Source organism: Microtus ochrogaster, chromosome 8, assembly GCF_000317375.1.
Source record: "Microtus ochrogaster isolate Prairie Vole_2 chromosome 8, MicOch1.0, whole genome shotgun sequence".
Taxonomy (NCBI): domain Eukaryota; kingdom Metazoa; phylum Chordata; class Mammalia; order Rodentia; family Cricetidae; genus Microtus; species Microtus ochrogaster.
In genome coordinates, this window is record NC_022015.1 from 3,914,679 (window position 1) to 3,930,101 (window position 15,423).

General features: G+C 48.9%; 1 protein-coding gene across 6 annotated transcripts in view; it reads left to right on the forward strand.

Moving 5' to 3' along the window:
• Positions 1–15,423, forward strand: part of Mical2 (microtubule associated monooxygenase, calponin and LIM domain containing 2) — a 137,662-nt gene that overhangs the window by 108,025 nt on the left and 14,214 nt on the right. For 3 of the 6 annotated variants that reach the window (XM_013347680.2, XM_005351008.3, XM_005351007.3), the window contains exons 16-21: positions 3,382–3,450; positions 6,781–6,924; positions 8,169–8,294; positions 9,272–9,490; positions 9,699–9,800; positions 11,047–11,172. In XM_013347680.2, the coding sequence (XP_013203134.1) occupies positions 3,382–3,450; positions 6,781–6,924; positions 8,169–8,294; positions 9,272–9,490; positions 9,699–9,800; positions 11,047–11,172 (786 nt within the window). The remainder of the gene's footprint in view (positions 1–3,381; positions 3,451–6,780; positions 6,925–8,168; positions 8,295–9,271; positions 9,491–9,698; positions 9,801–11,046; positions 11,173–15,423) is intronic. The other 3 variants (XM_026781133.1, XM_013347682.2, XM_013347679.2) reach the window with 2 other exon arrangements.

Sequence of the window (15,423 nt, forward strand, 5' to 3'; positions counted from 1 at the left end):
TCCAGGGGTAGGTTGATCCCGAATTTCCTGAGAAACCGAAACACTGCTTTCCAAAGTGGTTGCACAAGTTTGCATTCCCACCAGCAATGGATGAGTTGTACCCCTTCCTCCACAACCTCTCCAGCAGAGGCTATCATTCTGTCACTAATGGCATTGACACTATATAGCAATGTGTAGTTTAAGAAGTGTTTTATATTCTGTGATTCCATCAGCCTCGCAGAAGCTTATGAGTAGATGGTGTCAGCCTCTTTCCTAGAGGTGAGGACGCTGAAGTCAGGTGGTTAGGTGATTTTCTGAACGACACTAGCCACACACTAGCACCTGAACCTGTGATTCCTTGAAGAGAGAACTTTCTTGCTAGTATCACTGGTCATCTTTTTAAATATCAAAGCTGATATCCAAGTCAACCAGATCTAAATTCCTCCATGGTTGGGCTAAGCCAGATAACTAAATATAAATGTTGTCTGCCTTGGCCGGGCGGTGGTGGCCCACACCTTTAATCCCAGCACTCGGGAGGCAGAGGCAGGTGGATCTCTTGTGAGTTTGAGGCCAGCCTGGTCTACAAGAGCTAGTTCCAGGACAGGAAACAAAAGCTACGGAGAAACCCTGTTTCAAAAATTAAAAAGAAAAAAAAAATGTTGTCTGCCTTGAGCCAAAGCCACTCAGGATGTATGGGGACATGGCTGTCCTCAGCTGGTCAGATTAATAGGCAGACCAGCGGATGTGTGGCATTGGTTGTTTTTTAAAGAGGGAAACCATTTAGTTTAATAAATGGATTTTGGCATATCAACTCTTTCAAATCCTCGGAAAATCATGATAAGAAAATGTTCCTGGGGTAAAAGAACTGGAAAGCTAATAGGAAGAGAATGTAAGTCATTTGTTTATTCTCATGGTCTCTCTGCGTGGCCATGAGAAATATTTGGTTTTTCGTGATGCTTCTGGTTCTTTGTCAAGTATAATAAAGTTCAGAGTGATTAGGGTCTTTTTGTAAAATGCATTTTATTTATTTTTTTTTACCAATCTCATACATGTATGCAATATATTTTTACCATATCCATCCCAACACACCCCGACCCCCACAGAAGCCCCTCTCCTCCCTACCAGTCCCCCTCTGGCTTTGGTGTGTGTGTCCGTCCGTGGCCACGTCCCACTGACTTTAATTATGTTCAGTTATATGAGCATAGGCGGAGATTATTTACTGAGTGTAACAACTTACTAGTCGTTATGCCATTGAAGAAAATGGCTCTGGGTTAGAGGTCTTGAGTCAACTTTTGGCTTCCAGTGAGAAAAATAAATAAATCTCTACATTTTCATTTTTGTAGGCTTTTGTTTTGAACTGCATCTCAATAGTACTTTTCCATAGGGGAAAGTAAACATTGTTTGGATGTATGTGCACTGCTAACCTTTCCCTGTAGGTGCATTTTATGTCCTGGGTCCTTCACAGAGGAGGCGTCTAAGAAGCAAAGGTTGCCCCCTTGTCCTTCATTTATTCTCCCAGGAGGATTTAGGAACTTCTTAGTAGCTGCTGGCTGGGCCCACCACCCTGGACTGCGTTCTGTGAGCCCTTAGGTCACATGTCCAAATGGGGTCTAGCCAGGCTCCAGTTGTTTGAATGGTCCCACCCTGGGCTTTCAAGTATAAGGGAGAGAAAAGGATGTATTACTCTTTGTGAAAAAAGCCAAGTCCTCCTTGAAAGTGGAAGCATACAAAGAGAACCCTAAGATTATGCAGGAAGCATTCTTTTTGGTGGGACGTTCTGTACTTCGCAGTTCTAGTCTCGGGGCCTAAGTGGCATTCACAGGCAGTGGAGCTGGGAGCCCAAACAGTTTGTGCCTCTAAAACCCAGCATTGTTGGAAACCAGGTCATCTGTTTCTCTTGGTGTTTGTCCAGGCGTTAGACCGGGGTCATTTTCATTCACAGAATAATGATTTATGAGAAGCTGAAGGAGCTGCTGAGGGTGGCAGGGCCCTAGATCTGCCAGGCTGCGGTGCCTTGATCAGATTTTGAACAAATATCCATGACTAAACTGTGGTTGGTTTTCTTTTAATGGGGGTGGTGAATATGGCAGGCATGTGTGTATGTGTGTGTGTGGTGTATACGTGGTGTGTGTGTGATGTTGTACGTGGTGTGTGATGTGGTGTGTGGTATGTGTCTGTGATGTGGTGCGTGTATGATGTATGTGTGTGATGTGTGTAGTGTGTGTGTGTGTTGTGATGTGGTGTGTGATGTGTGTAGTGTGTGTTGTGATGTGGTGTGTAATGAGGATGTTTATTGGACTCAAATGACGCACAGTAGACTCGGTGCTAGGGTTCCCAGGCTTCTATTTCAGAGTATCCAAGCCCAGAAGGACCCTTCTCTAGGGCCAGGCAAACTATGCTTGGGCCTGGATGGGCATTGTGCTTGGGCTTACAGTGAGCCTGTGGTAACTCTTCCTGCATTTATGGTGTCTGAAAGGCTGGGTGTGATGTGGACCTGCCGTGGAGAAAGTCAGAGTGTAGGAAAATCCATACAGATGTGACATATACTCTGTGGGATGTGACCCCAGACTCCAGCAGGAGCTAACTGTTGGGAGAAGGTCCAAATCACTGGAAGCTGGTAGTTATGATGTCTGTCCTTAGGGAACAGATGCAATCTGGGTTCAAAGATGCATGTGGAGAAGGAACAGTACTCAGCCTCCACCCCACCCAGGCCATGGGCACAGCTCAGACCTTACACCCCTCCTCACCTGACGGGCCTGGGCTGGGTTGTTCAGATTCAGGCAGCAGGGGTGAGCTGTGAGGGGTTACCAGGATAGCTGGGTAATACACTATGAAAGGGAACGTGTCTATTAATAGTTACAGTGGCGGAGGGAGTCAATAAATCTGAACCGTCCTTGACAAGCTGGACATTTGATCTCTAGTCCTCAGGTTGGAGCTAATGTTTATTGAAACGAATTAAATCATTTAATGGTGGCTGAATTACAGGCTTAATTTGACACCAAAGCCCTGGACAGCTCACTCAAGTCCTGAGAATGCTCTCTGCAGGGTGAACTGGAGGCCCAGGGAACAAAGAAAGTTAGGGAGTTCCCACAAGGCAAGAAGCACTGAGGGCATTCCCCGGGCCTGGCTCTGACTTCGGGGACATGATTAAACCTCCCCCAAGCCCACAGCCACTGTAATAGAGCTGATGCCTCCCCTGCTTGTGTCTCAGGGATTCCGAAATAGAGGCACTCTTCATTATGCCTGACTGTAACTCCATGGCTGTGCTTACATGAGGGGCCATCTTTCCCCTTGTCTACCATTAGACTGACAGCTGTGTCCAGACGAGCATGCATCCTTCTGTGCTTCCAGTTAAACAGCATTCATGGCCCTGAGCTCACCATGTTTCCTTGGCCGTTGCAGGTAGACACCCAGACCGAGGAGAGTGACATGAACAAGAGGAGGCGTCAGGGCGTCAACAGCCTGGAAGAGGTGAGTGTGCCTGGGCTCGGCTGATACAAAGGCCCGCATCCTAAGGGCCAGTGGCTCCGGGTGTGCTTGCTTAGCTATATCACTAGCCCTGTTCCCATTTTGTTTGTTTTTTCTCTCATGAACCACTGGGATCCAGGCTCAGTTTGATCACTTTACTACTTCCTAGCTGCGTAACTTGCAGGATGAAACCTCCCCGGTGTGAGGGCCATGGCTGTCAAATGTGCAGATACATCCAAAATGTTTAAGACTTTGAAAGGTTTTTAGATTAATAAGACGGCACACATAACATAGTTAATTAATATTGAGTTGCTAATCATAGTAAGTAGGAAAGGGACACCAGCTGACAAGCTCTCTGCACTTTTTGCGGCTTCCCTCTAAAGCCTTTAAGACAAATGTTGGGTGCCCGCGAGTGCCACCATCTGGCGAAAGGAGAAAACTGTAGGAGACGGTGTCGAAGTCTAGATAGAGCCTGCCTCTGAAAAGGGCAGGAGGGTATGAGTTCTACCTTAATGAAATAATCTAAAGAGACACGAGATGTGCATGTGTGTATATGTTGGAGGGTGATCGCGCACCTTGTATGCGTGTGGAGGTCAGAGATGCTGTCGAGTGTCTTCCTTGTTTGCTCTTCACTTTTTTTTTTTTAAAAGCAGGGCTTCTCTGTATAACAATCCTAAATATCCTGGAACTCACTTTGTAGACCAGGCTAGCCTCGAACTCTCAGAGATCCACCTGCCTCTGCCTCCCAAACGCTGGGATTAAAGATGTGCACCACCACCGCCCAGCATCCACCTTACTGTTTTGTGACAGGGTCTCACTCTGAAGTGATAGCTCATCCGTTAAACTTGACTGGATGGCGAATGAGCCCCAGGGATCAGCCTGCCCCCCACTTCCCACTGCCAGGGCTATAGACATGTGCCACTGTGCCTAGCTTTTGGGGAGTATTGGGGAAACCTAGGTTCAGGTCTTCATATTTTGTATGCCAATCACTTTACCTGCTAAGCCATCTCACCAGTCCTGTACTTCATTTTTCAAAGCCATCCTAATTCTTTAAAAGGAAGCACACGTATGCCCATGAGGTGTGGGCAGCAGCTTTAGCTGAGCTACTGGCTGATGCTGTAGCTGACTCAGAGGCATGTGGGGTGATTTACAAACTACATCGATGCTTGATTCCCAGGACTTAAAAGAGACTTACTTGCCTCCTCTGTGTGTGACTTTATTGTTATATTTTGTAAAACATCAGTCATGCCTCAGACTTGTTCTATCTCCTATCAGTGAGCTGCCAATCAAGCCAAAAGCCCACCCTGATAGAGTGTGGCTGCCCACCACTTACCTCATTCTCTGATCAAAGGAAATCTGGAGTTCAGTTCACATTGTGCAGTGTAAACATGCTCGCTACCCTCATCTGAAGTGTTTCCAGAACTTTTGGGGCAATCCTGCCAAGAACTGTGGCTTCAGGGGGGCTGGAGAAATGCCTGAGCAATTAAGAAAGCTCACTGCTCTTCCAGAGGACCCAAATTCAGTTCCCAGCACCCACATCAAGTAGCTCTCAACTGCCTAAAACTACACCTCCAGGGAATCCAATGCCCTATTCTGACCTTCAGAGGTATACACACACACACACACACACACACACACACACACACACACACACACAGAGTTTTAAAAATGAAAAATAATGCAAACTCCAGTGCCCTGACTCAATGAATCGGTGCACTGGTGGCTGTGTAGCCCACTGTTGTCACCGACTTTGATTTGTGCAGTGTTCACTCAGTAGACTTCACCCTCCCTCCCTCTTGATCATGCGTGGTTTGTGTGCAAGACACATTTTGTAACAAGAGGTTAATGCTGAGAGAGCATGCACCAGACACAGTACACTGCCTGTTCCTCCTTCTGCAGGGTGATGCTTTATACATCTTACCTGACATGGTTTTCCCAATTTTGTAAGGACCATTATGCATCTCTGGGCACTAAATTTCAGCCTACTAGGAACTCTACATGGCCCCGTATACAAAGCAGGGAGTGGCTCTCCATTTTGCGTTTGTCCACAACTTGACTGTGCTGTGCATACACGACCCCTTCCCAGGCTCCTCTCTTTGGGATCTTATTTTTAAAAATGTCAACTTTAGCTTGCATGTTCCCAGGCATCTTCTCTGAATGAACACATCTTTACCCTCTCAAGAATGCTGTTCCTGTGGAGAGACTCATTGTCTCCTTCGGGGGCCTGACCATCCACTTGGCACAGTACCCTTCTGTATGCTCTGAGGTGTGTGGGAAAAGATGCATGGAACAGGAAATACATACTAAGAAATTGTATTAGTTAGTTTTCAAATCGTATTAGTTAGTCGACGAGTGAGATGGAGCTCAGGTTTGTAAGCCATCGTCACCAAGCTTGTCACCATCACGCATCCCAACAGGATGGATGCGAAGGGCTCTTCATCCCTGTGCCGTGAATCCCCAGAACCTCCAGTACCAGGCTAATTGTGAGAGCACCTCGGACCAACACAGATTGAGATCTTTTTATGCAATGGCTGCCGAGTGCCCTTCAGAAGTGTCAGAGCCAAGGAAGATAGCGAAATTGCCAGAGACTGGAGGAGACTAAGGAGACAACATGACTCGATGTGTGGGGTCCTGGATTGGAGCCTGGAGCAGACGATGGGTGGGAATGGAAAACTGGTGCAGTCCAGACACAGCCCATGGTCCAGTTGAGAGTATTGTGCCAGGGTCCATTCCCCGGCCCTGATAACGGTGCTGTGGTTATTCCTGAAGCTACATCAAAGGTGGCTGGGGGAGGCGTCCTCGGGAGCAGGCTGTACTTCTTTGTACCGTCTGTGTAAATCTAAAGTTATCTCTGAATTATTTTTTCTTTAAAGATTAGCGTTGTGGGCGAAGTTGGGAAAGGGAGTGCAGAGGAGAGGAGCAAAAAGCCGAAAGCCTGTGCTCAGCATAGTCGGACTACCTTCCCTTGCCACTCTCTCCACTTCTCAGACGAAATGATGTATTTGGGAAATTATTTTATGTAACACTTCTCTATTTGAACTGATTTTTTTTCTTTTGCTATAACCGTTTGAAGTGGGACACTCCTCCCATTTTGTAGATGGGGCAAATTCAGAGACATACATTGCCTGGGTTCCGGACTGGTAGGGAAAAAGAATTCAAACTCTAACTGTCGGGTTCCCAAGCCAATACGTTCATCCTTTAGACACATGCATTGTGCAGTGAGCATCAGTTCCAGAGGACACCCCTGCTGTCTGCCCTCGCTCCCACAACCCGCTGAGGGGCCCTATGTCCTGACGATCCCTGGATTCCCATGTGCTGTTTTTACCTTTGCAGCTGCCAGCTTTCTCCAGCCGTAGCTTGGGCTCCAGTCAAGAGTGTGCTAGAGAAGGCGGCAATCAGAACAAAGTCAAGTCCATGGCCAATCAGCTGCTGGCCAAGTTTGAGGAGAACACACGGAACCCTGCAGCCCAGAAACAGGTAATGCTTTATATGGTCACTGGACATAGCCTGCTGGTAGCGGAACCCAGCTGGCTAGAGATGGGTTAGAGTTCACCTCCTGGGTGTGGCCAAATGGGGGGGAAAGACTTCAGCTTCCTGGTTGTGAAATAACAGACTTTTCCATGGAGTTCTGTTAGAACATTTAGGCCTTCATACTGGATCCCTAACAAGTAGGGGGTGCTAGCATTCCAGTGTGCGGCCTGGGAGTTGCAGTTTGCTGGTGCCCATCTCTCAATTAATTAAATCCATTTCCTAAATCGCTTTTGCCCTCAAACCATGATTTTAGCCAGTGTAAGAGAGAGCAGCTCGAGTCGAGAGGCCTGTAGGAGAATACTGCCCAAGTCCCTGGTGAGATGGCATACCCTGATCAGAGGTGCAAGGACTTGGCCAACTTCCTCAGCATGCCCGGGTGCCTCTGCCCTCCCCACACCCCAACAGGCTCTACAGGGTCGCTGTGTTTGACCAGGGCAGGCTGGCTGCTGTGGTTCACGCCGTCATGCCTCGTTTCAAGGCTGTGTTCTTAGCCTGGTTTCTCTGTTCTCTTGCCTTTGGATGTATACTGTAAAGTTACAATATGTTGTCATGATATAAGACTCTGGGAGTAGGATTCCCTTTGTTTATCGTAGACGGTGGCCCCATGACAAAGCTGGACAGTCTCTCCCCTGGTTAACTTTAGAGGCACACGTGAATGGCTCCTTGGTCTTGGGGCTAGCCACAGCTCTCCTGGACAACTAATCTTCTCAAGGAAGTGGATTTGAAACGAAAGGGCAATTTTCTTGAGTCCTGTCTTTGTCTAAGCATAGTTTCAATGGTCCCTCCCCGAGGCCTGACTCTGTTCATTTGACCTGGACATCCCTGTCCTGGCATTGGCAAGAAGATCTCTGTTTCCAGGAGGACTGTGCTGGCCACCCTAGCCTGGTGTAGGCTGGCACTGATGGCCCAGAGCCCTGTGTTTGAGCCAAAGAGCAAGGCCTGTGGGATTGACACGTTGTCCCAGAGCAGGGAGCTACAGAACTTGCCCATCCACATGCTTGTAGAGCCAGGGATCCAGTTTCCAAGCTGGGCCAGGCTTGCAGGAACCCAGCCAGCCGCATCTCTGCTCCTCCACACAGCGGTGTCTCCTATTCCTTGTATCTCCCTTCCAAATCCGCGTGCCTTTTCTCACTCGCCTTTTCTTTCCTGTCTCCTTGGGCTGCTTCTGTGGACGGCCTTTTCCCTCCCAGGACTGCCACCGGGTCTCAGGCATAGGTAAACCTGTCTTATGCTCTGCCTCTCGCCCTCCTGCTACCCCTCACTGCCCCAAGCTGGAGGACTCCACTCCCAGGCTTCCACCTCCTCTGAAAAGGCAGGTAGGGCTCTTTCCAGTGGATACTATTTTGGTAACGCTTGAAGGAGGGGACTTGGAGCCAAGGGGTGGGATGCATGGCTCCCTCCAGCTCCCATATGTGGCTGATTGTAGAAGCCCTGTGCATGAAGACACAGTTCAAGGTTACTATCCTTATGGATAAGAACAGCTCCATAGGGAGCACCTGATGTACGTGTATGCCACTGGGCCCTCAGCCCACCACAGGCGTTACCCAGCCAATCATGCACAACACACCCTTGATGCTGTTGCTAGGGGGAGAGTAAACAGCTCCAGGTGGTCACTTTGGAGAATTCCCATGTGATGCTTTAGTACAGAGGGGCTAGCGAATAAACTGATTTCCAAATTATGGAGAAAGCAACAGTGGACTGGGCTGGGGATGCCTTATGGCTCCACCCACAGAAAGAGTAAGGCTGGGGCATGGTAACGGCCTTTCCAGATGTCTGAGCAGCCAGAGCCTGCATGGAGAGACTCTCTAGCCTTAGAATCTGGACAGAGTCAGGATAAGCACCCACAGATTCCAGGGTCATCTGGTCAGCACTGGCTGTTTGTTGTTTACTGGGTACCAGAGGTGGAGAGCGGTAGGTGCAGGACTGACGCAGCAACCGCATGTCTGTGTGCAGACCATTCTCATGACGAGGTCTCCTGCATACCCAGGTCCATCACAGCCCCTAATGGGATGGGTCCCGCCTTCCTTGAGGTATCCTAGGCAATCTCAGAACAGAGATACGCATGGTAACCAGGGCTGTAGAGGTTTGGATGTCTTAGGTGAGGCCCAGGGCTGAGTACTGTTGTTTGAGTGCTAAGGGTACCAATACAGGCTCCTCCTTCACCCGGGCTAGTCTGTGACCGTTCTCAAAGTGCCACCTGCTGCTGTACCCTCTATCTCTGGTCCTCGTGGGGGTTCTTCCTGGGGGGTGGGGCCTATAAAGGGAAGGAAGCTGACTTCCCCCTCTCTCCCAGTTCTCCTCCGTGGTGGCTACAGGACAGGTGCTCAGAGAACTCAATCAAGTACCTGCTAGCGGCGAGTGCCCCAGCAGACCCTGGAGAGCCAGGGCCAAGTCAGACCTGCAACTGGGTGGGGCTGAAAATCTCGCCACTCTGCCTCCCACCTGCCAAGGGGCACTGGCCCTGTCCGGGGTGCTGCGGCGGCTGCAGCAAGTGGAAGAAAAGGTTCTTCAGGTGACCGCCCCCTCTGCCTACCTGTGTCTGTGTCCCATCCTACCTGTTCCTCAGCCACCCAGAGCAGGTCCCTTTTCCTCTGCTTCCCTTCCTATCTTCTGTCTGCTGTGTCTGAGGAGACAAGCCTGGCTCATTCCTTCCTCTCTCCCTTGGAGGTGACCCTCATGGCCACTGTCGCCATCTTTCTCCTTTCTCACCTTGACTGCAGAAGAGGGCCCAGAACTTGGCTAACAGGGAATTTCACAAAAAGAACATTAAGGAGAAGGCAGCTCACCTGGCCTCCATGTTTGGACACGGGGATTTCCCACAGGTAAACCAGGGGCTTTCGCAGTGCTCGGGAACCAGGGCTGAATGTCTAGCCAGGTAGCCATGAACCAGCTCCAGAAGCTCACTTCTCTCCTTCCTTTTCTATAGTACAAGAAGCAATTTCCTTTTTACGCCATTGATAAATTTGAGCTTGCATCTAATAGACACAGATGCATAGTTTTGAGACAGAAGACACGTTATGACAAGGGGAATGGAGGCAGGAGAGTAAGCTCAAGTGAAAAGAAACCCCCACCCAGCAAAAACGGGGACTTTAGGACTCTAGTTGGGCTGAGTGTGGTGGCGCAAGCCTTGAATACCAGCATTGCAGAGGCAGAGGCCAGTGGATCCTTGTGAGCTTGAGGCCAGTCTGGTCTAATAGTGAGTTCCAGGACAACCAGGGCTACGCAGTGAGACCCTGAGTCCATACAAAGTAACATTAAATCAAACGAAACAACCCTAGTCAAGAGTATCCAATCTTTTGACTTTGGGCTGTGATGTGCTGGGTCACATTTATAGTTATCCTGGGGTGCACAGGGACCACAGCTCCCAGCTTCAGCTGTCTCTCAAAGCAGCAGTACTAAGCTAATGCAAGAAACTTTACCTTAGCATGGGAAGTACAGCTTCCTCCATGCTGCCTGCTTGCTTAGAAACTGGTAGGAAAAGAGGAGCTGGTGTTCACAGAGCAGGAACTGAGTAATAGTGAAGCCAGGGAGGTGGGGTAGGGGTATTCTCGTGGCATCCTCCTCCTTCAGCAAGCTGTCTCTAGAACACATCTTAGCCACCTTCACTCAAGCCCCCTCCTGTGTCTCCAGCTATCAGTGGAGCCACGCACAGAGGGAAGGATATTGCTAGGGTCCTAGCAATCTCCAAGAGGCAAGTGTGTGCCTCCAGCTGCCGAAACCCCAGCTGTGGCGAGCTGCCCCCATTGGCTCAGGCTTCTCCCCTCCTAAGCCTGCAGCTGCACCCTCATACCAGACTCTTGTATGGCGGATTCTCGTGAGCACTGCAGTCTGGGGCAACTCTAGGCAGGAGCAGAATGGGTCTCCCCGGGGTTTTTCATGGAGCTGGAGCTGGAGCAGACACAGTGCAGCTGGGAGCCACATAATCCCACTTGGCTCCAAAGACACACTCCTGTGTCATCCTGAGATGTGGCCCTCAGCGTCTGCTCCTCCATGGGTATGTTAAAGGCAAGATCGCTCCTCCTGCCACAGCTATAATCCTGCTTTCTTTGCTGTCTCTGTTCCATGCAGGATAAACTCCTGTCTAAACGTCTGCCTCACACTCATCCTCCATCTCCTCCCTCTGGTCTTCCATCTCCTGATCCAGCTGCTCCTTCCTCTCCACCAGCTGCCGACTCTGTCTCTCCTGCCAGAAAGGTAGTCATCCCGGAATCAGCGCCGCCTCCACCCCCTGTGTGTTCGGAGATGTTCTCAGGCTTCATTTGGCCAGCAAAGCCAAACATCTGGGGAAGGGCTTGGCTGGGATGGAAGTTTGTTAGATATTGTACAGCAGTCCCCAGTCCGGTTTAGGTTTTGTGTTAGTGCATGCATCTAGCAGAACGGCTTGAGCCTGCGCTACCAATGTCACGCTCACACAGAAAGTGTCCATCTGGGACCTGGATGCTGAGCCCTGCCCAAGTACTGAGAAAATAAAGGGGAAGCTTTGGACCCCTTACTATAGTTCGGACAGAAACAGCACCCTGTCATAAGAATAATCACATATTTAATATGTAGAGCTGTGAAATTGGGCATGCCTGGCCTAAGCACATGGCAATTTCACACAGTAAACTTAATACGGGACTATTCATGAATTTTGTGAGCCGTAGAATGGAGGAGATTGCAGGAACAGAGAGAAGCCTGCAGAGGGTTCAGAGGCAGCAATAGGAGACCTGTGTGGACGATTTCACGTGACTAGTTTCCTGAATGGAGAGCTAGGGTGTGGTAGGAAGTGATCGGCATGTATAAGGCAGGCCTGGCATGAAAGGAGAGGACAGAATGGCTGGTGTCACCTGGCTCTGAGATGACAGTGTGTAAGGCTGGACAGAGAGTGAGAGCGGCACACAGCACGGTCAGTGTGTTCGGGAATGGCGTCCTCTCGCGGGGCTATGTGAGCTCCTGAAGAGAACACCCTGTGTTCTCAAAAGCAGTACAGGGGTTAGCTTGGCAGAAGAGAGGCTGGAACGAACTGTGATTTAGTGGATAGTGAAGTGTTCTGTGAACAAGAATGAGTTTGGCTCTGTGGCACATTCTAGTCTCCAGAATGAGTGAGTCCCGAGCCAAAGTGTGCTCTGCTGAACGTAGTCTGCTGGCCTGGCTCCTGCTGAGGCCAGGGTGCAGGCTGGGTGTTCCATCTGTCAGACTCCTGTTTGGCTCCTGGGTTGTTGAGCTGATGCACATCCAGCTTCATGCTATCGTCTTAGCTAGGGTTCCAAGTTGCCCCTTGCTTTGTAACTGGTGCTGTTCTCGTGGACACCCTAGCATCATCTGTAGAGGGAAGTGTGTGGAAAGAATCTCCACAGACAGGTGAAATCTTATTACCCAGCCCCCTCCCAGGTTCCCCCCATGGGCATGAAGCTCCCCCAAAGACCAGGAGGGAACGACACAAAGAGACAAAAACACTTCTGATTTCCACTGCTACTGAAAACTCATGGGCAAGATATCAACACAGCTGCATCCCGGCCAGTGTCAGCCCCTCGGCCAGCTGTCTGTCTGTCCGGTCCTCTGTTCTCACCCCACCCCCAGTGTAAAGGGGTCCTGGTTCACATCATGGAGAGCCAAATGCATGGAGACAGAAATTTTTGTCACCACCATTAGCAAGGTCTCGGGATAGACTTCCCATCGAGGATGCTGTTTCCTGCTGTGGGGAACATCACTTCCACCCTTGATCTTGGCAGGATGACAGGGATGGTGGAGGTGGTCAGGGCACTGGGCACAGGCCATGCAGGGACTCTACTGGTTAGCCAGAACCACCTTGCTTCTCCCTGCCTAGCCTTTCTCCTGCTTCCTGGGACCTTCAAAGCTGAGCTTGTAAAGATCAGCCCTCCTTTCATGTCTGATTTTCTTTACCCTCAAGAAGTCCTCTCTGTCCTCTAAGTGATAACAGAAGGGGTCTGGTGGACCCTTGTCAATAGTAAGCTTATCCCTATCGTGTTATCCCAGAGCCCCCCCCCCCCGCCAAGGCCTTTCTCGTCAGCCTTTCAGACAGTTTTTTTTAAATATTTATTTACTTATTCATTATGGATACAATATTCTGTCTGTGTGTATGTCTGCAGGCCAGAAGAGGGCACCAGAACTCATTACAGATGGTAATCACCATGTGGTTGCCGGGAATTGAACTCAGGACCTTTGGAAGAGCAGGCAATGCTCTTAACCACTGAGCCATCTCTCCAGCCCCACTAAGCTAGTTAGTGAAACTTCATTTACCCAACAAAAGTTTATTAAACTCAGTTTGGATACTTTCAGGCTCTTAGCACAGGCATCAATAAATCAGAGATAAGTCCTTGCAGTGTGTAGGCTTCTGTTACAGTAGAGGAAACACCCGCATGAATATGACATATAAATGAGTCATAGATGTCACAAGATGACATGAGACTCACCGTGGAAGAGTTCAGCACTAGCAGGAGCCCAGGGTGCAGGCAGCAAAGAGCACTATAAAGTGGCATGAGCGAGGACTGCTCTGTGACCGGGAAAACTGAGCATGGGCAGATCAATAAGAAGACAGTGGTTTGCCTGGTCTACAAGGGCTAGCTCCTGGACAGCTATGGCTGTTACACAGAGAAGCCCTGTCTTTGGGGTAGGGGAGAAGAAGACAATGGTTTTCTGGGTTTTTTTATTGTTTTTATTGTTTTATTATTTTTCTCCGCTCCTCTCCCTTCCGCTTCCCTCCCCTTCTACCTTCTCCCATGATCCCCACGCTCCCAAGTTACTTAAGAGATCTTGTCTTTTTCTACTTCCCATGAAGATTAAATCCATATATGTCTCTCTTAGGGTCCTTTTTATTGTCTAGGTTCTCTGGGATTGTGAATTGTAGGCTTTTTTTCTTTGTTTTATGTATAAAAGCCACTTATGAATGAGTACATATTATATTTGTCTTTCTGTGTCTGGGTTACCTCACTCAATATGATGTTTTCTAGCTCCATCCATTTGCCCACAAGTTTCAAGATGTCATTTTTTTTTCTGCTATGTAGTACTCCATTGTGTAAATGTACCACATTTTCCTTATCCGTTCTTCAGTCAAGGGACATTTAGGTTGTTTCCAGGATCTGGCTATGACAAACAATGCTGCTATGAACATAGCTGAGCACACGTCCTTGTGACATGATTGAACATCCTTTGGATATATACCCAAAAGTGGTATTACTGGGTCTTGAGGAAGGTTGTTTCCTAACTTTCTGAGAAATCGACATTCTGACATCCAAAGGGGCTATACCAGCTTGCATTCCCACCAGCAATGCAGAAGTGTTCTCTTTACCCCACATCCTCTCCAGCATAAGTGTCTTCAGTGTTTTTGATCTTGGCCATTTTTACAGGTGTAAGATGGAATCTCAGAGTTGTTTTGATTTGCATTTCTCTGATGGCTAAGGAGGTTGACCATTTCTTTAATTGTCTTTCAGCCATTTTAGATTCATCTGTTGAGAGTTCTCTGTTTAGGTCTGTACTCCATTTTTTATTGGATTATTTGTTCTTTTGATGACCAATTTCTTGAGTACTTTGTGTATTTTGGAGATTAGTCCTCTGTCCAATTTGGGATTGGTGAAGATCTTTTCCCATTCTGTAGACTGCCGTTTTAGAAGGCAAAGGTTTAAGGAGAATCTTTGGTCTATAACTCTCAATATGTAGTCAACTGGTCTCTCTGAACCAGATAAATGGAGCCTGGCAGAGTCACCAGCCCACAAGTTGTGACCATGGGAAGCACCATACCTGGGGACAGGCTGAATGGAATTGGCTTGGAAATGGTCCTGCTTCTGGAGCTTTGCTCTTTGTTTTGGTGTGCTTGATACCCAGGCCAACCTTGGTCATAAGATGGTTGTATAATCGGTACATTTGAACAGCTTCCAACTTGTTAGTCACAGGCCAATGTGTCTTTCAGTTGTGGCTGGGGATAATCTGGGAGCTCTTAGAAGTCATCGTGGCATGGTGGGTTCGTAACTGTATTTCTCTGGGGTTTGGTTTTCTTGCAGTGCCCATGCTCAAAGACCACTGCCATTCTCACTATGAGTCCATGAGAGGCAATAAGGGATGGAGTTGTGAGGATTCCGTTGCCAGCCTCTTGGATAGAGGCTAGGTACCCCCCAGCCTTGCACCTACCCAACCTTTCCCTCCCTCCCAACTCCTCATCCTTACGTCACCAGCAGGCCTTGTGCAAAGTCTACATCATCTTAGCCTCCTCTGAGGACGGGCTTGGCTGCCCCTTACAGCTGATGCTGGTGTGATGATATACAGTGTCATTCCATCCTGATAGAGCGCAGGGCATCTCTTCCGAGAAGAAAACCTGGAGATGGACGCCTACCTTCTCAAATGGTACCCTGAAGTCCAGATAGGTCTTACGAGGTTTCCTCTGAAGAATCAGTCTTGAGGCCCTCTTTGGTGCCACCCACCAGCAAAACCTTGGACTATGGGTTCCATGCC